The sequence below is a fragment of the Neofelis nebulosa genome, chromosome 10 (assembly GCF_028018385.1).
Source record: "Neofelis nebulosa isolate mNeoNeb1 chromosome 10, mNeoNeb1.pri, whole genome shotgun sequence".
Classification (NCBI taxonomy): domain Eukaryota; kingdom Metazoa; phylum Chordata; class Mammalia; order Carnivora; family Felidae; genus Neofelis; species Neofelis nebulosa.
The window spans coordinates 1483539-1508599 of NC_080791.1; the positions used below are offsets into that span (position 1 = coordinate 1483539).

At 38.2% G+C, this 25061-nt stretch overlaps 1 protein-coding gene across 8 annotated transcripts in view; it reads left to right on the forward strand.

The window, feature by feature from the left end:
- Positions 1-25061, forward strand: part of DYNC2H1 (dynein cytoplasmic 2 heavy chain 1) — a 339313-nt gene that overhangs the window by 107029 nt on the left and 207223 nt on the right. For all 8 annotated transcript variants that reach the window (XM_058686526.1, XM_058686519.1, XM_058686520.1 and 5 more), the window contains 8 exons: positions 3230-3343; positions 4945-5105; positions 6393-6516; positions 7345-7466; positions 10368-10454; positions 14100-14226; positions 22881-23022; positions 23581-23690. In XM_058686526.1, the coding sequence (XP_058542509.1) occupies positions 3230-3343; positions 4945-5105; positions 6393-6516; positions 7345-7466; positions 10368-10454; positions 14100-14226; positions 22881-23022; positions 23581-23690 (987 nt within the window). The remainder of the gene's footprint in view (positions 1-3229; positions 3344-4944; positions 5106-6392; positions 6517-7344; positions 7467-10367; positions 10455-14099; positions 14227-22880; positions 23023-23580; positions 23691-25061) is intronic.

Genomic DNA, 25061 nt, shown 5'->3' on the forward strand with positions numbered 1-25061 from the left:
GTAGTTCTCTTTTTTGGCTGGGTCTCTGTCTGGTTTGGGAATCAAAGTAATGCTGGCTTCATAGAATGAGTCTGGGAGTTTCCCTTCCCTTTCTAGGTTTTGGAACAGCTTGAGAAGGATAGGTGTTATCTCTGCTTTAAATGTCTGGTAGAATTCCCCAGGGAAGCCATCTGGTCCTGGACTCTTATTTGTTGGGAGATTTTTGATAACTGATTCCATTTCTTTGCTGGTGATGGGTCTATTCAAGTTTTCTATTTCTTCCTGTTTGAGTTTTGGAAGTGTGTGGGTGCTTAGGAATTTGTGCATTTCTTCCAGGTTGTCCAGTTTGTTGGCATATAATTTTTCATAGTATTCCCTGATAATTGCTTGTATCTCTGAGGGATTGGTTGTAATAATTCCATTTTCATTCATGATTTTATCTATTTGGGTCATCTCCCTTTTCTTTTTGAGAAGCCTGGCTAGAGGTTTATCAATTTTGTTTATTTTTTCAAAAAACCAACTCTTGGTTTCGTTGATCTGCTCTCCAGTTTTTTTAGATTCTATATTGTTTATTTCTGCTCTCATCTTTATTATTTCTCTTCTTCTGCTGGGTTTGGAGTGTCTTTGCTGCTCTGCTTCTGTTTCCTTTAGGTGTGCTGTTAGATTTTGTGTTTGGGGTTTTTCTTGTTGAGATAGGCCTGAATTGCAATGTATTCTCCTCTCAGAACTGCCTATGCTGCATCCCAAAGCGTTTAGATTGTTGTATTTTCATTTTCATTTGTTTCCATATATTTTTTAATTTCTTCTCTAACTGCCTGGTTGACCCATTCATTCTTTAGTAGGGTGTTCTTTAACCTCCATGCTTTTGGAGGTTTTCCAGAATTTTCCCTGTGGTTGATTTCAAGTTTCATTGCATTGTGGTCTGAAAGTGTGCATGGTATGATCTCAATTCTCTTATACTTATGAAGGGCTGTTTTGTGACCCATATGTGACCTATCTTGGAGAATGTTCCATGTGCACTCGAGAAGAAAGTATATTCTGTTGCTTTGGGGTGCAGAGTTCTAAATATATCTGTCAAGTCCATCTGATCCAATGTATCATTCAGGGCCCTTGTTTCTTTATTGATCCTGTGTCTAAATGATCTGTTGTTGTCAGTGGAGTGTTAAAGTCCCCTGCAGTTACCACATTCTTATCAATAAGGTTGCTTATGTTTGTGATTAATTGTTTTATATATTTTGGGGGCTCCCATATTTGGCACATAGATATTTATAATTGTTAGCTGTTCCTGATGGATAGACCTCGTAATTATTATATAATGCCCTTCTTCATCTCTTGTTCCAGCCTTTAATTTAAAGTCTAGTTTGTCTGATAGAAGTATGGCTACTCCAGCTTTCTTCTGGCTTCCAGTAACATGATAAAGAAGATTTCTTCTTAAGTGTGCTCATCCTCACTGCCAGTCTGAGGGTTGGATGGACTGTGGGGGTGTGAGCTTCATGGGAGGGTTGTCTGGAAGGTCCCAAGTGGTCCAGTTAAGACCATCTTTGATGCATGTGGTCATTCTCAAAGGCAGTAACATTTCCAGAAACGTGACGGTTATGTACACATTCAATGTTTCCAAGATAATGTTATTGAGTACCTGACCTGGTGAGTAATGTAATAGGAAAATCAAATGTAATTTTCATATTATAAAACTTTAGCATGTTTTTTTCCTCAGGGTATTTTGGAACCAAATTAATACGGATATTTTTTGTAAAGCAGCCAGCTATATTTATTGTTTAAAAAAATCTGTCAAATACTTACCTTTAAAGAGTAATTTGGAATATGAAAAAAGTGAAAGCTCTGTAGGGGATAATAGTGTTGGTAACTGTGTGTTTACTAGAGGGCCATAGCGCTGTGTGCCTGTGTGGTCTCACACTAGTGGGCTGGAGACGGGTACACTGGCCGCCATGCCCTTTCTCTGTTTGGGCCCTTCCTAGAAGAGGTTTTCCTAAGACTGTGGCTAATTGTATTGCCTAGCAGAGACTAGAAAGAATCACTGCGCATCTCGTAAGTTGGTAATTGTTCTTAATTATGAATAGCTGACATTTTCTGTTATAAAAAGGTACTGTGGACAGACAGCTTAAGTATCCAACTGTGTAATTTCCAAAGCTTGGAGCTCTAGGTTTGTGACATAAGAAAAACAAGAAATAAATGCTATAAAATCTCAGAATAGGGAGAACCTCCAGTTGGTAGAGTAGGCTAATAAAACAAGCAACACATGAGCTGGGCCTTTGGCGGCTCCTATGTGGAGGTGGAGAAAACGACTTCCTCCTGAGCAGCGAGGGGGAGATGTGCAGGTGGGAAGGCTTGTGGCCCGGGGACAGTTCCACCTGAGCTGGTGTGGAAGGTGCCTCCCAGGAAGGGCAGGGGGAAGCAAGGGTCCACTCCTCAGTGAGTCTCCGTTTGGGCCACGGATTGGAGCCACCTGACAAGTCTTTAAACAGTTCTGTGCCTCAGTTGCATCCAGTCTGTTTCAATATATTTGGCAATAGAACACAGGACATTCCTTGTGATTGTAATCAAGTTGAGAACCACTGAGGCGAGCGCTTGTGAAAGGTTTCTTGACGGATTTCCTCTTTGGATTTTCAGTTAGTACAGATAAACCAAATACGGACATTCACAACGATTCATAGCATTTTCATGTAGGTGGGACCCTTGATATTTGCTTTCAGGAACAAAGAGTTCATGACTTAGTGTTTTTTGAATCTGCAGTAATTTTTGTTGATTATTCGCCATCGTATTATTGTCATGATTTCAATTAATTTTTGTCTAAAAGTGTAGAAACACAAACTTGCAATATAATGTAATTAGTCCCTAAGAGTTAGTCTTTACTGTTAGAATTATAGAAGAATTTGTTTTTAGTTTATGAAATGAACACGATAGTACTAACTTCTCTGGGTTATTTATTGTAAGTGTTAAATGTGTATTATAATTTTATACATTATGCATTTCTGAGTTGATTTTTATATAAATAGCATTTATTGCTTTGCTATTCAGAAAAAACTAAAATAAAGCAGAGAAACCTCCTGATGGTAAATATACAGTAAATTATATCTTTGGTTTCCCAGGCATTTTAGAAACTCTTATGTCAATTAACATGACAAAAGTATTTAATAGAAGATGTTATTTTAAAGTAACTTATTTTGATACTATGCTTTTAAATATTGAGTGCATTAAAATTAATTGGAATGCCTTATAAATACTTCTATAGGATGCTAGTGAGCAAAAGACAGAACTTGAAAGACTGAAGCACAAGATAGCAGAAGAAGTTGTTAAAATTGAAGAAAGAAAAAACAAAATTGATGATGAGTTAAAAGAAGTACAGGTAAGCTACAAAGGAAATTTCGTGGGGCACCTGGGTGGCTCCTTCAGTTGAGTGTCTGATTTTGGCTCAGGTCATGATCTCACGGTTCGTGGGTTCGAGCCCCATGTCCGACTCTGTGCTGTCAGTGCAGAGCCTGCTTGGGATTCTTACTCTCTGACCCTCCTCCTTCCCTGCTCTTGCTCATGCTCTCTCTGTCAAAAATAAAAATAAACATGAAAAAAAAAAAAACCCCGAAAAATGGTAAGAGCCATTTTTGACTACCAGTGGTGTCTAGGAGTTCTAACATTACTTCTTGACTTATTTTCTAACAATATTACCAACTGTGGCTTTCAATCAGGGTATTATTTGTAGAAGAAAAGCAAGATGGAGGGTCCACCAGGTAAAGTCAGTGAATGAACCAATAGTCATCAAAAACCATCTTTGTTTTTCACAAGCCGTGTTGTCTGAGAAGAAAAATGCATTGTAGGGAAATCAAGTCAAAGTCTTAGGCTCTTTTTTTTTTTTTTTTTTTTTTTGGTTCCTCACTAGGTTAGCCAGCTTAGAATATAAGGAGGCTCTTGAAAATGGCAAATTGTCCATTTGCAGTAATGTGGTTGGAGCTAGAGTGGATTATGCTAAGTGAAATAAGAGAAAGACATATACCATATGACTTCCCAGTATGAGGAATGTAAGGAACAAAACAGATCAAAGTATGGGAGGGGATGGGGCGCCTGGGTGGCTCATTCGGTTGAGCATCCAACTTCGGCTCAGGTCATGATCTCGTGATCTGTGAGTTCGAGCCCCGCGTCGGGCTCTATGCTGACAACTCAGAGCCTGGAGCCTGCTTCCGATTCTGTGTCTCCCTCTCTCTCTGCCCCTCCCCCGCTCATGCTCTGTCTCTCTCTCTGTCAAAAATAAATAAACATTAAAAAAAAAAAAGTATGGGAGGGGAGGGGGACAGACAGGGAAACAAACCACAGGAGGCTCTTAATGATGGAGAACAAACAGGGTTGATGGAGTGGGTGGGAGATGGGCACTAAGGAGGACACCTGATGATGGGCACTGAGTATCGTGTGTAAGTGATGAATCACTGAATTCTACTTCTTAAACCAACAGTGCACTGCATGTTAACTAAAATTTAAATAAAATTTTGAAGGAAAAAATAGCAAATTGTCTCAGAACAAATTGAATTTTCTAAATTAGACTATTGCAGTTATGGTGGTAAGAACTTAAAGATTTTGTATTTTGTGTGTTTTAAAGCATTTTGATATTTGAAGAAAAAGGATATTAGTAACTAGAGTTATTAAAAAAAATTTTAACATTTATTTTTGAGAGAGAGAGACAGAGTGCAAGTGGGGGAGGGGTGGCAGAGAGAGAGGGAGACCCAGAATCCGAAGCAGGCTCTAAGCTCTGAACTGTCAGCACAGAGCTGGATGCTAAGCTCAAACTCAGGAACCCTGAGATCATGACCTCAGCCCAAGTCAGATGCATAACCGGCTGAGCCACCCAGGCGCCCCCTACAGTTATTTTTAATAAAATGACAAATATTCAGTAATTTGTAAAGAGGTAATGATTTTTATATACATATTTTTGAAAGTAATAAAGCCCTTTTGTCTTTTTAGCCTCTAGTCAATGAAGCTAAACTAGCAGTTGGAAACATCAAGCCAGAATCTCTTTCAGAAATTCGCTCACTGCGCATGCCACCTGACATCATCAGAGACATTCTTGAGGGTGTTTTAAGGCTGATGGGGATCTTTGATACATCTTGGGTGAGCATGAAAAGGTAAGTTTTTGAATTTGTGAAGAATTTTATTATTTCCCCTATGAAGTACACATTCACATTTTTATGTATGTATGTATTATTCATTTAGTTTTAAAGATTTTATTTGTAAGGAATCTCTACACCCAGTGTAGGGCTTGAACCCACAACCCCATGATCCAGAGTCACATGCTGTACTGACTGAGCCAGCCAGGCACCCATCCTTCATATTTTTATTTTTTTATTTTTTTTAATGTTTATTTATTATTGAAAGAAAGCATGAGAATGTGAGGGGCAGAGAGAGAGGGAGACACAGAATCCGAAGGAGGTTCTAGGCTCCGAGCTGTCAGCACAGAGCCCAACACGGGGCTTGAACTCACAAACCGTGAGACCATGATCTGAGCCAAAGTTGGACGCTTAACTGACTGAGCCACCCAGGCGCCCCATCCTTCGTATTTTTAAATATTTCTTTTGTTGCTTTTCACACTGTTTCATTAATTGCCTAGTATACACTTTGCCATCATATTTCAAGATACTTTATAAAATCATGCAACATCTATGTTTTTACCCATAATAAGGGATTATTTTAAGTTTCCAAAGAGGAGAAAGGAATGCCTGGAAATCTTGAAGAACATCTCAGTAAATACACTTCTTTGGTCCTCACACATTACAGAGCATTGTGTTTACTGTGATTCACTGACGAAGAAAATATAGCCACTATTGTTAGGGTCAGAGGACAGAAACAGGAGGCGGGAGCCCCGGAACAGTACAGATGTGAGCTGGAAGAGAAGAGGCTGTGTGATAACTAAATATGCAGCCAGATAGCTCCGGAGCTTACGTTGCAACAGCATGATGGGCTTTGTTCCGATGCGTGGTCCGCGGTAGCATGGAGGTTGACAGTAGAGTCCTTTCCTGTCTAGAGATGGGAAGGGGATGTGGTCGAGGGCACAGCTGAAAATACCTTTCTTAGAAAAGAGTCAGGAACTTTTCTGACATCTCCTAGAACGGGCACGTACCTGGCGGTTCTCAGAAAGGGATGTGGGTAAAATGAAAGGACTGTGACCCCTTCATTTCACTACTCCAAGTTGTTCACAGAACCCAGGAAAGGCTGCGGTGGATCTTCCTGGAGCTCTTCCTTGTCGTCTGTAGAAACGACAGATACTGCATTAGAAGCTGGGATACATTAGTACCCTGTTGTTTGATAACTAACAGACTGAACGTATTGTATGTACCATTTTGTGACGTTGGTATGTTCATCAGAAATAGCAAATGTTATGTAGCCTCACTTTAAGTAATATGCTGTAATTTTAGTTTCCTTGCGAAAAGAGGTGTGAGAGACGACATAGCAACCTTTGATGCACGAAATATTCCAAAGGAGATAAGACACAGTGTTGAAGAACTTCTTTATAAAAATAAAGGATCTTTTGATTCAAAGGTAATTGTTAACAGTTATTCTGCCAATTCCTTTTCCATACTGTATAATATTCTGCTTGTTAAAATGTGATAACTTTAAGTTATTGATTATTTATATTGCCTGGAAACTAAAAGTTAAAAAAAAATAAGCTGTAGATGTTACGTGTCAGAAGCATTTACCAACGGGTGGACTGGAATCCAGGTTGGGTCTGGGGTGCACATTTATTGTAAGTGGTTTTTGAATCTTTGTGCTGTAAATTCTCAGTCTGTCATTTCTTAACCTCCAACTTGCCTGGTCTGCTTTTCCTTCTTCCTGTGTATTTGTTAGATAAGACCAGATATCTCTGTTAGGATTCTTGTGTCTCTTTTCAGTGAATAGGTTCAGTTACATGATTCTGGTATTTTTTTGAGATCTCTTATTCAACGTGTCATGTGCATTGTCTCTGGCACTAATAGCGATGGTTTCCGAATTGCTTTTTTCTAATAAAGTTGTGTCCCATGTACAGAGGAGGAAGAATTGATGCTTGAACATTATTGTGGACAGACATAATAATTTATAATAATTTATAATAAGGTATGTGGCTAATGGAACACTTTTGTCAATAAAATATCATTATATTAAAGATTTATGTGGTTCAAAATCACTAACTCTGAAGCAAAAATTCTAGATTACCTATTAAGGTAATTTCATTAGAAATTAATACTTTATTGTTATTTTAGCTATAAGCCAAACACTTTATTTTGGGAGGTAAATTATTAAATAAAGGCCTACATAAGACAGACTAGAATTAGCTTTGCTTTTATTTGAAATTAAGTCTGGGTGCTGGATAACTCGTGATGGGTTTTTCAGAACGCGAAGCGAGCCAGTACTGCGGCGGCTCCTTTGGCCGCATGGGTTAAAGCAAACATCCAGTATTCCCACGTCTTGGAACGGATCCAGCCTTTGGAAACTGAACAGGCAGCATTAGAATCGTAAGTGAAATATAAAATAGAAATAAGTCTGACCTTTATTTTCATCATTTTAATGGCTGAGTTAATTATTCAGATATATTTATGTTTCATTTCTTGTTTACATCTAAAAAGGCAGCTGACAACATTAAAACATACAACATGGGTCAATTATATAAAATTAAATACTAAACAGGGCAAAACAAAACAATTAGAAGCAGACGGAGGGTAGGACCCACTCTTCTTTTTCCCTTGTCCATTGTGTATTGTTGGGAGAGGTTCTTCCACAGAGAGCTTGGGTTTGGGGAAGGAGTAATATTAACATACAGGAAGTAGGTTTTGGAAATTTAGGGCTTTTGAATTTCTTTTCTTCTTTTAAGTTCTAAGAAATGTGTCATATGTATTTTTCAAAGCATAGTCTGTCTGAGTAGGGGGACAATTTAACTATATACTTTGGGGCTTAAAATTTTAATTGGCTATTGTTCCTAAGTCAGCATTTTGTTTGTTGATTTAAATTTATTTTTTTAATTTATATCCAAGTTAGTTAAAATATAGTACAACAGTGATTTCAGGTGTAGATTCCTTAATGCCCCTTACCCATTTAGCCCATCCCCCCTCCCACAGCCCCTCCAGTAACCCTCAGTTTGTTCTTCATGTTTAAGAGTCTCTTATGTTTTGTCCCCCTCTCTGTTTTTATGTTATTTTTGCTTCCCTTCCCTTGTGTTCATCTGTTCTGTGTCTTAAAGTCCTCATATGAGTGAAGTGCTACGATATTTGTCTTTCTCTAATTTTGCTTGCATTAATACCCTCCAGTTCCATCCATGTAGTTGCAAATGACAAGATTTCATTCTTTTTGATGGCCGAGTAATACTCCATTGTATGTATATGTGTGTGTGTGTGTGTATGTGTATATATATATATACATATATTTGTACATGTACACACCATATATATATATATACACACCATATATATATATGTATACACACACACACTATATACACACACACACACACATACACACATATATGTACATATACCACATCTTCTTTATCCATTCATCCACAGATGGACGTTTGGGCTCTTTCCATACGTTGGTTATTGTCAATAGTGCTGCTATAAACATGGGGGTGCATGTGCCCCTTCGAAATAGCACACCTGTATCCCGTGGATAAATGCCTACTAATGCAATTGCTGGGTTGTAGGGTAGTTCTATTTTTCGTTTCTTGAGGAACCTCCATACTGTTTTCCAGAGTGGCTGCACCAGCTTGTATTCCCATGTTATGTTCTTGACTGATGAGTTTTGACATCATCTATTCTTATTCTGGGCAAAGAGAATTTTAGCAGTTTCAACATCTTAATTTTCTCAGTATAATTATATTACATTTTTGTGTTAGTTTGTCACAGATTTTTGTTTAATAAATGATGTTAAATATTTGTTATTTTGTGTATATGAATATTTTTCACAGCTGAGACATATATTTTATGTGTATATTTCCTTTCTTGTACATCTTTTATTATTCATAATAATTTCCTCATTTTTTCAATTGATTGGGTTTTTTTGTTTGTTTGTTTAATATCACATATTTATCCACAATCTTTTTATCAGACGCTAAAGCATATTTGGGATCTACGTGTTGTATGTATTTTTTCTTAGTATTATCCCTTCTAGAGCCTTTGTCCCCCTGTCCCAACATGGACCAGTTCTTCCCCCAGGCTGCTGCTCCCATCTGTGGGGACCTCTTTTCACTGTGATTCTGGCTGTTTCTCTGAATCTCTTTTCTGATGTGTTGTCTTATTAGGGGTCCTTGTCTTTCTTAGTTCCGTCCTTCATTTTTTAGGATACATCCTGCACTTTAGAAAGGGTGTATTGGATGAAAACTGTTTTGAGATCCTGCATGTCTAAAATTATCTGTGTTACGCTGTTCTGTCTGGTCAGTAATTGGACTGGGTTTATAGTACTGGGCAAGAAATGGTTTAGTCTCACAATTTTGAAGGCCTTATTCTATTGTAGTAGTTCTCAAAGTGTGATCCCTGAGCTAGCAGTGTCCGTGTCACCTGGACACTTGTTAAAAGTGCACATTTTTGAGCTCTATCCAGACTTTACTGAATCAGATACGCTGGGGGTGCTGGGGTGTGACACCTTACAGTCTGTGTTTGATTTGTGCGAAGCACGGATGCCCAGCAGAGCGTAGCGGTGTGCACTGGTCATTACAGGACAACCTCTCAGATACTGTGGGAATTTTTTTTTTTCAGTATATGAAATTTATTGTCAGATTGGTTTCCATACAACACCCAGTGCTCATCCCAAAAAGTGCCCTCCTCAATACCCATCTCCCACACCCCATCAACCCTCAGTTTGTTCTCAGTTTTTAAGAGTCACTTATGCTTTGACTCTCTCTACTGTGGGAATTTTTGAGGGGAGAAGGTAAGTCATGTCTCTAGAAGAGTCTTCACACTTTCTGCCTAGATGGGAGTGGAAGCGAGTGAGTGGGGATTATAAGCTTACCTTTCTGGGATGTATTAAGAGGATAGTCCCTTCTCGGCGGGCGAGGGAATCTGAGGTTGATGTATTTATTATATCGACTAGTAGAAAATTCTCTATATTTAGCTCTATTGTCTTCTAAGTACCTATTGTCCACAATTCCTGAACATTTGGAATTCTCCTTTTTGACTTTTCTTCCTGCAGCTACTCAACTTTTAGCTTTTTGCATTCCTTAATGTCATTTACCACCTTTCAAAATTATTGAAATTATTCCACTGCAGTACTTTGCTCTTCTATTCTTTTTATCTGTGTGCATGTATATCTTCTTTTTATTCCCTTGGTTCCATATTGGTAGGGTTTTAGAAGGGATATGAAGGTGTTACTTCTGCTGGTGTTGATGTATAAAATAGAATAAGTTTTATAAAATTGAATTGTTTTAGAAATTTGAAGAAAACTGAAGACCGAAAAAGGAAGCTAGAGGAACTTCTAAATTCTGTCGGCCAGAAAGTATCAGAACTCAAAGAGAAGTAAGTTAAGTTTAAAATGTATTTTGAAAAAAAATTGCATTGTGCGTATTCGAGAACATACCTCAACTGATTTTTCAATTTTGGAAAGCTTAGTTATAATCATTATTTTCATTTCTTTTTGTGATTTTTACTCTAAAATGGGGAAGCATATGAAATAATGTAGAAGGTATTCTTCTTAAAAAAAATGTTTCTGGTAAGAGCAAACATATTTGGGGTCTCCATTTGTGGAGTGGTTCCTGTAGACATTGCTGAGCCCGGGGGAATCCAACGAGAGGGACAGAACATAGCAAGTTCATGCTCCGGGTTTCCATTGGTATCTGTGTATCTGTAGTCTCCAGACTTAGGGCTTCAGGCTCCTTTATTTTGAATGATGCTGTAGTCCAACCTATTTGGTGATCTTCCTGAGGCTGCGCGATCACATTTAAAAACTTGTCTTCTCTTAACTTTGTGCCTTTTAGTGTTGAGAAAAATACTCCTTTATGCAGTATTGTACTTAAGTTTCAGGACCATTTATGACTATTATTGATTGTAAAACCTCTTCTGTACCTCTGGCTTCATGTGATTGCTCTTGACTGTAGGATAGAAGATACTGGTGTGGGTATCCTAACAACTATAGGACAGTTTTCCTATAAAAATTGTGAAGATTGAAAAATTGGAGGATATCGGGGGTGCCTGGGTAGCTCAGTTGGTTAAGCATCCGACTTTGGGTCAGGCCATGATCTCAGGATTCATGTGCCGACAGGTCAGAGCCTGGACCCTGCTTCAGATTCTGTGTGTCCTCTCTCTGCCCCCCCCCCCCCCACCTCTCTCTCTGTTTCCCAAATATAAATAAATATTAAAAATTTTTTTAAAAACCTGGAGGATATGTGATTAAATATTATGTATGTTGTCATTTGCTTACAGCTTTATAAGACTAAAACTTTTGTTTTTAAAAAAAAAATTTTAATGTTTATTTTTGGGGGAGAGAGAGACAGACAGACATAGCACCCCAAGATCATGACCTGAGCCGAAGTCAGATGCTTAACCAACTGAGCCCCCCAGGCACCCCAAGACTAAAACTTTTCTAAATGCATGCTTTTTTTTTTTGTAATTTTTAAAGTTTATTTTTATATTTTTTTTGAGAGAGAGAAAGAGCAGGGGAGGGAGAGAGACAGAGAGGGAGAGACAGAATCCCAAGCAGGCTTCAAACTGTCAGCACAGAGCCCGGCATGGGGACTCAAACTGACAAACCACGAGATCACGACCTGAGCCGAAATCAAGAGTTGGACACTCAACCGACTGAGCCACCCAGGCACCCCATTGCATGCTTTTTTTTTAAGTGGTGTGTTACATTTTGCTTCTCTTCTTGTGGAAGAAATACAAATTATTGTACCAAGAAAGAAATTCATCAGGTTGAAAACTATTTTTTCTCTATACAGGAAACAATGATCTCTATTTATATTTATATATATTAACTTACAGAGAAAAAAACCAAAAAGAAGCCTCAAACCTATAAATCCAGTGTTTTCAATATTTCTGAATTTTTTTGTGTTAGAGTTATACGAAAGAAACTTCACTTTTTTCCAGATACTGAGAACTGTAGGGAAAATGATTATTCCTTTCAGTTTCATATGCTCAGCCTTAGTGCTTCATATTCAACCGATTGTCAAATATTTATTGAGTAGTTAGCATGTGGTAGCGATGTTTTGATTCCATTTGTTAGTCACTTGTACAGGGGTCAGACATTGCCCTAGGCACTTTACATACTTACTATTTTTAGGACTCAGAGGTGGGTATTCTTTCATTGTGCAGATTAGGAAGGTTTGTCTGTGTGGAACAGTCTAAATGACAAAGCTAGCCTTAGATTGTTGCTTTTTTCTAACTCTGTAAAGTACCTGTTCTTAATCGCTACGTCATACTATCAATATTTTGGAAGGATTGTTTTCAAAACCTTCAGAATTAGCTTTTAATTTTAAGTGAAACAAAGGAATTTTCCATTTTTAGAGTTATTATCAAGAATGAATTCATGCTGGTTAATAATCGTTTACTTGAACCCTAAGATTTAACTGACTCTGGGTTGTGAGTGACAGTCTTTTCTGGGATACTTCCAAAGAAAAGAGTAGTTGAAAAATGAGTATGGTCTTTCAATTTTAAATTCTAATCTGACAAAATGGAGACATTTGCCATTTTAATACAACTTCTACAGAAACGTGCAAGTTGGCTTAATTCAGCCCACATTTATGGTAAAACTGTGTCCACAGAATGAATTGTTGAGGTGAGTAAGTATGTAGTACGTGTTCCCAGGGCTAGAGTGAGGCTGCACCATGGAACTGGACAAGATGGTGGAGACGTTCTGTAACCTGCATTATCCAGTCTGGTAGCCACCAGCACTGCAGTGTGTGTAATTCGACTGAGGAATTGAATTTGAAGTTTTGTTTGCTTTTAGTAATTTAAATTTGAAAAGCCCCATGTGGCTAGTGGCCACCATACTGGAAACCTCAGTTCTGTCTAGTCCTATGTGCAGGAGAACAAGGTATGTAGAGCACTTAGAGAGGTGATAAAATGCACTGTTGGCCACATGGAGCTTAGACACACCCATGTATGAATTGTAGATCTTCTACTGATGATTGGTGAAATGTGAAATAATCTGTTGGGGTCTAAGTCTTCATTTTTGTAAGATGAGAATCATAATATTCATTTTGAACTGTGGTTCTGAGGATTACATGAGACATGACAAGGTTTTTTTTTTTTTTGCTGTTTATTGTTTTGTCTTTTAAAATACTTATTTTGAGAGAGAGAGTGCATGGGTGCTATCGGGGGAGCAGCAGAGAGACAGGGAGAGAGAGAATCCCAAGCAGGCTCCGTGATCTCAATGCAGAGCCCTACATGGGGCTCGATCTCACAAACCATGAGATCCTGACCTGAGCCAAAATCAAGAGTTGGATGCTTAACAGTGTGAGCCACCCAGGTGCCCCTTGTTTGGTTTTGTTTTGTTTATATTTGTCACAATCTGGGGCATTTTGTAAGTACTTACATATTTGTTGAAGGACTGACTGGGTAATAATCTGGAATAGTACTGTTCTATTTGATAAAATAATAAATTCGTACAAGTATTTCTTAAGGAAAATAATTTAAAAGGACAGTTATAAACTTGGACAAACAGGCACGTAGGTAGAGAATTGGATTTTTGAAATGAGTTTTAAAATTTTATTTATATTTTTGTTAAATAGAGATTTCAAGGAGTTAGAGTGAGTGGTGGGGTAGGGATAAGAGGGGCTGGAATGTATTCCAGGCACATGGGGCACCCTGAAGAAGCAGATAGAGGACAGGGTGTTTCCGGAGAATAGAATTTCTAGAGATTGACATGTGGTGTTGCTGGACTGGCCTCAAATGATGTACAACTGAAGAGACAGATGGGGTCAGTCTTCCGACAGGGCCCTGAATGTCACATGGAGAAATTGGCTGGCAAGCAGCAGGACGTCGCGGCCCTGTAAGAGCCGGGCTTCAGTTCTCCCGGTTCATGTTAATGATACTTCAAACACAAATATTGGCAGTATTATCGTTAATTAAATTCTTATATAAAAGCTCACTTTAGTATCTAAGGATAATGTAGTCAAATCTCACTTAAACCCCTTGGCCTTTAATTAAATTTTAATGTTTTCCTAGATTTCAGAGCAGGACTTCAGAAGCCGCCAAGCTGGAAGCTGAAGTGAGCAGAGCGCAGGAAACAATTAAAGCTGCAGAAGTGCTAATTAATCAGCTTGACCGAGAGCACAAAAGATGGAACGCACAGGTTTGTCTGAGAGAGACAGAGGTCAGAAAGAAGCTTCCTTTAAAACACAGAAAAATCTGTAATGTATTTGTTAAAAAAAGAAAAAAAGGGGCGAAATATCCCTCAACTTTCCACTAGGTTAGGATAAATGACCTAGATTTTAATGGCCATTGTGTGAGTTGATTTTTAAGCAGAATGTTTTTATGTGAGTGGGTTTTGGACATTGTGGCCTGTTCCTCTTCCGGTTGCAAATGTTATGGAGGGAAAGGCAGGGGTGACGATGACTTGAGGGGAAACGTCGTAGTTCTCTCCAGAGATTACCCTGAACTTCACCTTCCAGGACAGCAAGCTCAGGATTTGACAGTGCTGGCCACTGATTCCTTCTACAAATAATCTGTTATTTTGACTTTGTTACCGTGTTGTCTCATTTTTTTTGGTTGATAGGTTCGTTTTTCTTAAACCAGTTAGACCCCTCCCTACTCCTGTAGGGATTCCCTCCTGTGCTCACCCTGGAGTGTTTGAGTGCCTCAGCATTCCCTTCCTCAGCCCCTGTCCCTGCACCTGTTCTGGGCTTGTCTCGTCTAGTCTCAGTAATGTCCTCCATGCCATGGTGGTGACCAAAGCTGTATTTCCAGACTGCTGAGTTGTTAGGGGTTTGTTTTTTGTTTTTTTGTTTTGGTCCAGCCTTCATTTTCATTTTATTTTTAGTTATTTTCTTACTGAATTACAGTTGACTTACAATATTATATTAGTTTCAGGTGTTCAACATAGCGATTCAACATTTATGTACATTACAAAATGTCTAGTTACCATCTGTCAGCACACAATTATTACAGTCTTACGGACTACGTTCCCTATGTCGTATATCACATCCCCATGACTTACTTATTTTCTAGCTGCGAGTTTGTATCTCTTAATCTCCTTCATGTCTGGCAACCACCAGTTCTGTGTATTCACGAGTCTGTTTCTGTTTTTTTCTTTGTATGTTTGTTTGTTTGTTTTTTAGATTCCACATGTAAGTGAAATCCCATGGAATTTGTTTTCTTTGAGTTATTTCACTTAACATAATATTCTTAGGCCCCACCCATGTTGTCACAAATGGGCAGAGTTCATTCTTTTTTTAAGATTTTTTCCATTCTTTTTTTATGGCTGCATAATACTCTCTTGTGTGTGCATGTGTGTGTATCTTCTTTATTCATTCTCTTTTTTTATAGTAAGTTTTTAATTTTAATTTCAGTGTGGTTAACATACAATGTTACATTAGTTTCAGGAATGCAGTACAGTAATTCAGCAGTTCTGTACATCATCATTCAGTGCTTGTCATGAGGAGTGTACTCCCAGTCCCCTTCACCTATTTCCCCCATGGCCCTGTCTACCTCCTTTCTCATATGCTTTGTTTTAAATGAGTTCCCTCAGTTAAAGTTACTGGTTTTTTTCAACAAGAACATTTTTTACTTGGAGTACACTTAAGAATAGATGGTTCTAAAAGATGCATATAAAACATTCCATCCATGAAAAATAGAATACACATTTTCTTTGAGGACATACAGAAGAATCCCCCTGGTTGAATCACATAAAAAGGGACATAAGAAATATTACAAACTTAAGAAGACTGAAATCCTACTATTTTCCAACCACAATTGGACAAAACTGAAGATCAATAACAAAACAAAGCTGGAAAGTCTACAGCGTAAATATTAAATATTTACGATGTATTAAATGATAACACTGTTGCACAGGCAGTGGGCCAAATAAATCAAGCGGCAAATCAAAATATGTGTCAAAGCAAAAAAACCAATATTCCAAAACCTATGAGATGCCACAAAAGCAGATGTTAAAGTGAAATTTACACTATAACTGCTTGTATTAAGAAAAAGTTCAAGTAAACAACCTTATACCACAAGGAACTAGAAAAAGAAGAAAATTAACTGAAATTTACTGGAGGAAGGAAGTAACACAGAAAAATCAGAAATAAATATAATAGTGACCTGAATAGACAATAACATATAACATTGAAAGCAATCACCAATTTTTCCAAAAAATAAAAATAAAAAACAGAATGAAACTTTAATTAGGAATCAGAAATCTCCCAGCATAGAAATGTCCAAGACCACGTGGTTTCATTGGTGAATTGTACCAAACATTTGAAAAAAAATTAATGACAATCTTTATCAAAATATTACAAATAATGGAATAGAGGGAATACATTCAGTCATTTCATGAGGCCAGTGCAGGATAAAAACAATACAATATCAAAGTCGAATTTGTATGACATAAGTATTGCCAGTCTGACTCTCTTTTGACATCCATTTGTGTGATAAATATTTCTCCACATCCTTACTTTCCATCTGCAGGTGTCTGTAGGTCTAAAGAGAGTCTCTTGTAGGCAACATATAGATAGGTCTTTCTTTTTTTTTTTTTTTTTTTTTTTAATCCATTCTGACACCCTGTGTCTTTGATTGGAGTGTTTAGTCTATTTACATTCAGAGTAATTATTGATAGATACATGTTTATTACCATTTTGTTACTTGTCTTGTCATTGTCTCTGCAGATTTTCTGTGTTCCTTTGTTGTCTCTGTCACTTTTGGTTTTTCCTTCCCACTCAAAGAGTCCCCTCTAGTATTTCTTATAGGGCTGGTATAGGTCATGACCTCCTTTAGTTTTTGTTTGTCTGGGAAACTCTTTATCTCTCCTTCTATTCTGAAAGATAGCTTTGCTGTATAGAGCATTCTTGGCTGTGGATTTTCCCCATTATGCACTTCGAATATATCATGCCACTCCCTTCTGTCTTCCCCAGTTTCTGTTGAGAAATCTCCAGCTAGCCTTATGGGTCTTCCCTTTTAACTTAAGGGCTTCTTTTGTCTTGCTGCTTTTAAGATTTTTTTTCTTTACCACTATAGTTTGAAAATTTAATTAGAATATGTTTTGGTGTTGGCCTACTTTTGTTGATTTTTATGGGAGTTTTTACTGCCTCCTGGATCTGGGTGTCTGTTTTCTTCTCCAGATTAGGGAAATTTTCTGCTATTATTTCTCGAAATAAATTTTCTGTCCCCTTCTCTCTCTCTTCTGGGACTCCTATAATATGAGTGCCATTATATTTGATGGAGTCACTGAGTTCCCTAAGTCTATTTTACTATTCCGTAATTCTTCTTTCTTTTGTTCAGCTTCATTATTTTACATTATTTCATCTTATAGGTCATTAATTCATTCCTCTGCTTCTTCCAGCCTGTGTTCATTGCATGAAGTCTATTTCCAGCCTCATTTATTGCATTCTGCATCTCTACTTCTTTTTTAATTCTCTTACCTCCGTGGTAAGTGTCTCCCTAATTTCTTCTGTTCTTCTCTCAAGTCCAGTGACTATCCTTAGGATTGTTGCTTTAAATTCTCCATCTGGCATGTTACTTCTATCTGTTTCTGTCAGATAGCTGGCTATGGCCTTATCTTGTTCTTTCATGTGGGATAAATTCCTCCATCTTGGTATTATGTCTAAGTCTTTGCCTTATTCTGTGTGTCTGAAAAGTATATATCCTGCTCTTGAAGGCAATTGCCTTATGAAGAAAGGTCATGTAGTCCCCAGGGCCTGGCACTTAAGAAATTGTCTTCAGTATGTGCTGCGTGTGCTCTGCTGTTGTGTTTTGGCTGCTCTGTCCTCCAGGCCAGTCATCTGCAGGTGCTCTCCTAGCCTGCTGTGGTCAGTGTTTGGTCCATGGCCTGAATGTGGAGAGTTTTAACTATGCTTGCTCTGTTCTGCTTATGAAATGAGACCTGTCACCACCTCCACCAGAACTGAAGCCCTGTAGAACACCCTGGTTTGGAGACATGGTATGGGTGGGGGTTTCTGTTTGTCTCTGAGGAAGGGGCCCCCCACATTGAGATTGAGGCAAACTGGTGTGGGCGCTGTGCTGTTTACCGCAGGTGGCTTTCTGTCAATGCTGAGAAGCAGGGGAGGGAAGGCCACCAGCTAGGTCCTTAGTCCCCTGGGAGGGAGAGGTGTCTCCCAGAATGCTGCCTCACAGGGAAGCCCTATGTGCCCCAGGCAGTTTTCAGATCCTGTTTCCATGCTGTCCGCCTCCAGGTTGTTTGCCTGCCTTCTCCCCAGGTAACTCTTAGGGGCTTCATCCCAGCCAGGCCCTCTGACCTTTGAAACTACAGGCTTTAAACCCTGATGGTGGCAAGAACTCATGAAAATCTGCCCCTCTTGTTTTCCAAGCCACTGGCTTTGTGGAATCGTTCTCCTTGTGCATTCCCCTGTGTGTGCCTCTCTCTCTCTCTCTCTGTTGCCCTTCTCTGTGACCATGGCTCCTTCCTGTCCACAGCACCTGCAGTCCGTTTCTCCCCCAAACCACGTCTCCACACTTTATACTTTCTTCATTGTGGCTTCTTCTCTGCTTTTGGTTGTTGGGTTGTTCTGTTAGTCTTCAGGTCGATTTTTGAGTATTTAAGATGATTTGATAGTTATCTAGTTGTGTTTGAGGCACAAGATGAGCCTGGGTTCCTCCTAGTCCACTGCCATCTTTGATTTCTTCTTTATCCATTTATCTTCTTTTTTTTTTTTTTTTAAAGTTTATTTATTTTTGAGAGAGGGAGAGACAGAGCACGAGCAGGGGAGGGCCAGAGAGAGAGGGAGAGACAATCTGAAGCAGGCCTCAAACTCTGAGCTGTCAGCACAGAGCCCATTGTGGGGCTTGAACCCATGAACTCTGAGATCATGACCTGAGCCGTGGTCAGATGCTCAACCGACTGAGCCACCCAGGTGCCCATATCCATTCATCTTCTTTATCTATCTATTGATAGACACTTAGGTTGCTTCCATATCTTGGCTACTGTATATAATGCTGCAGTGAACCTAGGGATTCATTTATCTTTTAAAGTAGTGTTTTTGTTTTCTTTGGGTAAATACCAGAAGTGGGATTATTGGACCATATGGTATCTCTCTTTTTAATTTTATGAGGAATTTCCATACTGTTCCCCACAGTGGCTGCACCATATATATTCCCACCAAGAATGCAAGAGGATTCCTTTCTCTTTACATTGCCAACTAGTTGTTATTACTTGCCTTTTGTTACTAACCATTCTAACAGGTGTGAGGTTAGATCTCATGTGCTTTTGATTTGCATTTCCCTGATGATGAGTGATGTTGAGCATCTTTTCATGTGTTTGTTGGCCATCTGGATGTCTTTTTTTGGGAAAATGTCTCTTTAGGTCTTCTGCCCATTTTTAAATTGGATTATTAGGATTTTCTGGTATTGAGTTGTATTAATTCTTTAGGTATTTTGGATGCTAACACCTTATTGGCTATGTCACTTGCAGATATCTTCTCCCATTCAGCCTTTGTCTATTGTTGATGGTTTCTTTGCTGTGTAAAAGCAGTTTAGTTTCATGTAGTGCCATTAGTTTATTTTTGCTTTTGTTTCCCTCACCCGAGGAAACATATCTAGCAAAATGTTGCTATGGCTGACATCCAAGAGATTACTGCCTGTTTTCTTCTAGGAGTTTTATGGTTTCATGTCTCCCGTTTAGGTCTTTAATGCACTTTCTTTTGGGGTATGATGTTAGAAAGTGGTCCAGTTTTATTCTTTTGCATTTAGCTCTTCAGCTTCCCCAGCATCGTTTACTCATTGTATATTCTTGCCTCCTTTGTCATAAATTAATTGGTGATATACGTGATATATGTGTGGGTTTCTTTTTTTTTTATTTAAAAAAATTTTTTTTAACGTTTATTTATTTTTGAGACAGAGAGAGACAGAGCATGAATGGGGGAGGGGCAGAGAGAGAAGGAGACAGAATCGGAAGCAGGCTCCAGGCTCTGAGCCATCAGCCCAGAGCCCGACGCGGGGCTTGAACTCACGGAGTGTGAGATCGTGACCTGAGCTGAAGTCGGACGCTTAACCGACTGAGCCACCCAGGCGCCCCCGTGTGGGTTTTATTTCTGATCTCTGTGTTCTCTTCCATTGATTTGTGTGCATATTATTTTGCCAATATCATACTGTTTGATTACTATAGGTTAATGTCATACAATGAAATCTAGGATGGTGAGATCTCCAGCTTTGTTTGTTTTTCTCAAGATTGCTTTGGTGATTGAAGGTTTTTTGTGGGTCCTTAGCAATTTTAGGATTATTTGTTCTAGTTCTGTGAAAGATGCTATTAGTATTTTGATAGGGATTGCACTGAATCTGTAGATTGCTTTGGGTAGTATAGACATTTCAATGATAATAATTTTTCCAGTTAGTGAGTATGGTATATCTTCTCATTGGTGTCATCTTCAATTTCTTTCATCAGTGTCTTACAGTGTAGGGCTTTTACTTCCTTGGTTAAATTTCTAGGCATTTTTTTTTTAGTATAATTGTAAATGGGATTGTTTTCCTGATTTCTCTTTTTGCTACCTCATTATTAGTATACAAAAATACAACAGGTTTCTGTACATTAATTTTGTATCTTGCAACATTATTGAATTCATTTATCAGATGTAATAATTTTTTGGTGGAGTCTTTAGGGTTTTCTATGTATAGTATGTCATCTGCAAATAGTGCAAATTTTACTTCTTCCTTATCATTTTGGATGGCTTTTATGTATTTTTTTCTTGTCTGATTGCTGTGGCTAGAACTTCTAATACTATATTGAATCTAAGTGTTGAGAGTGCGCATCCTTGTCTTCTTCCTGGTCTTAGAGGAAAAGCTTTCAGTTTTTCACCCTTGTGTATGATGTTGGCTGTGTGTTTTCATTAACGGCTTTAATTATCTTGAGGTATGTTCTCTCTAAACCCACTTTGTTGAAAGTTTTTATCATGAATGGGTGTTGTATTTTGTCAGATGATTTTTCTGTGTCTATTGCGATCATCCTGTAGCTTTTACCCTTCTTGTTAATATGTGTCACATTGATTTTCAAATATTGAAGCACTCTTGCATTACTGGAGTAAATCCCATTTGAACTTGGTAAGGGATTTTTTTAAGTTGTACTGTCGAATTTGTTTTGCTATTATTTTGAGAATTTTTGCATCTTTGTTCATCAGAGATAGTGGCCTGTAGTTTTATTTATTTTTTTATTTATTGTTTGTTACGTTTTTGTCTGGTTTTGGTGTCAGGGTAATGCTGGCCTCCTAGAATGAATTTGGATGCTTTCCTTCCTCTCTATTTTTTTGTAATACTTTGAGATGAGCAGTCTATTTTTGTTTGTTTTTTTATAATTTTTTATTTGAGTATAGTTGACCTACAATGTTAAGTTAGTTTCAGGTATATACAGCATAGTGATTCAACAGCTCTACACATTACGCTGTGCTCAGCACATGTGCAGCTACATTTGTCACCATGCAGTGCAATCACAATATCATTGACTATGATTCCCTGTGTTGTGCCATTTATTTTCATGAATTATTCCTTCCCTGACTGGAATCCTGTATCTCCTGCCCCCCATTCATCCATTCTGTCCATCCCCTAAATCATCATAAAAGCTGAATCTGCTTTTCGTCTATTCATTTGTTTTTTAGATGCCACATATAAGTGAAATCATACAGTATTTCTGTTTCTCCTACTGACTTATTTTACTTAGCATAATATGAGAAAAATAGGTATTAACTCTTAGATGTTCGGTAGAATTTACCTGTGAAGCCATGAAGTCCTGGACTTTTGTTTGTTGAGAATTTTTTTTTTTAACGTCGGTTTATTTTTGAGAGAGAGCAAGAGCATGAGCAGGGGAGATGCAGAGAGAGAGGGGGACAGAGGATCCAAAGCAGGCTCCAGCCTCTGCGATGACCAGAGAGAACCTGATGTGGAGCTTGAACTCACACAGAGACACGAGATCATGTCCTGAGCCAAAGTCTGTTGCTTAACCCACTGAGCCACCCAGGTGCCCTTGTTAGGAGTTTTTTGATTAATGATTGTGTTTAACTACGAGTAATCTCTCTGTTAGATTTCCTTGTTTGCTTGTCATGTCCACTTGCAAATATCCTTCAAATTTGTCTTCTGTCTTTAGTGCCAGTTTGTTTGTTTGTTTGTTTGTTTATTTATTTACCTAAATTCTCCTCTAACTTGTCCCCCTCCTGACTCTTAAATTGGTTGGTTCCTCATTTGTCAGCTGAATAATCTTTGTAAACCCAGTCTCATTCTATCCCTGTCTGCCCTGTTTGAACACTTGCAGTGGTTCATTACCGCCCTGGGTTACAGCAGAAGCTCCGTTGTGTGCATGGCAAGCCCGCTCTGCCTCTCTTTCCACCTTTTCTGCGTTGCTACTTTGCTTGCTCACATCTATGCTGCAGTCACACTGTGCTTTTAACTAAGGCATCTCCATGCATTTTTAAAATTTTGTTTTGTACCTTTGCTCTTACTCTGTGTACTTAGTTGTAGTTTCCAAAGTGATGCTAATTCACAGTTTTTAACTGTAATTGGGATAAAAGTTCTGCTTCATAGGAACCATTATGAACTTTCAATGACAAAATATGTTCATCTGTACAAATAATGTTGGTATTTCATACATTTTAAAAATTTCAGCAGGGTCTGAGATCTTGTGGCTATTTTTACATTTTCACAATTGTATGCACAACAGGGGTTATTACTTTAAACCGGCAAATGATTTTTTTTTTCTACAGTCAAAACTCTAATTTATGAAGCTGTCATGCTTTTCCCGTTTTAGAACATATCCATCCCCCCATCCCCGCCCCTGCTCTCTCTTTTCTTGTGCAGGTTGCAGAGATAACAGAGGAATTAGCTACTCTTCCTAAGAGGGCTCAGCTGGCCGCCGCCTTCATTACCTATCTTTCTGCTGCTCCTGAGGGTCTGAGAAAAACCTGCTTGGAAGAATGGACCAAGTCAGCTTGTCTTGAAAGTTTGTACTTAGTCATTCATGTTTTGAAATTTCAATATACTAAAACTGTATTTTTTGATAAATGAGAAAAATGTTCTATAAGCTAAAAGAAACCAAATCTACTTCAGATTTGCTCAATTCTACAATTGTTCTCTGAATTGTTTTGTTACAATGATCTTACATTCCTGAAATGACTCTCTGAAACTGAGAGCGTGGGGTGTTTTTGGTAATGTATGAATGCATTTAAATATTTTAATACATTGATTTTCACAATAATTGCATATCATAAAATGGGATGTAGGAATTCCAACATTCCTTGTGACTGCTGTGGTTTTCACAAATTATTATAGTTGTGAAATGTTTATTAAATATACAAGAAATATAATTTAACTGACTTTCATTCCTTTGTACTTTCTGTTTTAAACTCCTCCCCTGCCACCCTTAGCTTTTGGTGCTAAAGGGGGAGGAATGGATTAAGGATAATTCTGCGACTTTTGTTTTAGTGTATTTTAAATAGTTTTGTTCCCTTTCCTTTGTCAAGTCCATGATCACTGTAGTGAGATATTAATATCTTTTCAGAATTTGATCTAAGGAGATTTCTTTGTACTGAAAGTGAGCAGTTAATTTGGAAAAGTGAAGGCCTACCATCAGATGACCTTTCCATAGAAAATGCTCTTGTTATCTTACAGGTAAGTAATCAATTTTAATTTCTCATTAGAATTATTCCTTTGGAAGCTCGCCCCAGGAAGTGCTTTGTTCAAGTTCTTAAGCTTTCAGTTTTTTTTTTCGTAACCTTAAAGTGAAGGTATTTTGGTAATAAAAATCCTCTTAGGATTCAGTTGGTGAATCTATAATTTTTGGTATAATTTACTTTTTACCTTAATAGAAAAGTATAAAGCAGTATTATCTTGATGACAAAAAGTTCTAAATTGAACTCCCTAATTGTAATATAAATAATTTAGGGGTACCCAGTTCACCTGGTTAGATAGTTTCCTCATCTACAGTATATGATTTTACATTTTTATTTTGTTTTGCAAAACAAAGTTATACAAAGTGAAGATAAGATAAGTTTTGGGTTATAAGAGATGGTGATATGCATTTTTTGAAAATAATTCTTCAGATAATGTATATTTCTTTTTTTTTCTTCAATATATGAAATTTATTGTCAAATTGGTTTTCTTACAACACCCAGTGCTCATCCCAAAAGGTGCCCTCCTCAATACCCATCACCCACCCTTCCCTCCCTCCCACCCCCCATCAACCCTCAGTTTGTTCTCAGTTTTTAAGAGTCTCTTATGTTTTGGCTCTCTCCCACTCTAACCTCTTTTTTTTTTTTTTTCCTTCCCCTCCCCCTTTGGTTTCTGTTAAGTTTCTCAGGATCCACATAAGAGTGAAACCATATGGTATCTGTCTTTCTCTGTATGGCTTATTTCACTTAGCATCACACTCTCCAGTTCCATCCACGTTGCTACAAAGGGCCATATTTCATTCTTTCTCATTGCCATGTAGTACTCCATTGTGTATATAAACCACAATTTCTTTATCCATTCATCAGTTGATGGACATTTAGGCTCTTTCCACAATTTGGCTATTGTTGAGAGTGCTGCTATAAACATTGGGGTACAAGTGCCCCTATGCATCAGTACTCCTGTATCCCTTGGATAAATTCCTAGCAGTGCTATTGCTGGGTCATAGGGTAGGTCTATTTTTAATTTTTTGAGGAACCTCCACACTGTTTTCCAGAGTGGCTGCCCCAGTTTGCATTCCCACCAACAGTGCAAGAGGGTTCCCGTTTCTCCACATCCTCTCCAGCATCTATAGTCTCCTGATTTGTTCATTTTGGCCACTCTGACTGGTGTGAGGTGGTATCTGAGTGTGGTTTTGATTTGTATTTCCCTAATGAGGAACGACGTTGAGCATCTTTTCATGTGCCTGTTGGCCATCCGGATGTCTTCTTTAGAAAAGTGTCTATTCGTGTTTTCAGCCCATTTCTTCACTGGGTTATTTGTTTTCCGGGTGTGGAGTTTGGTGAGCTCTTTATAGATTTTGGATACTAGCCC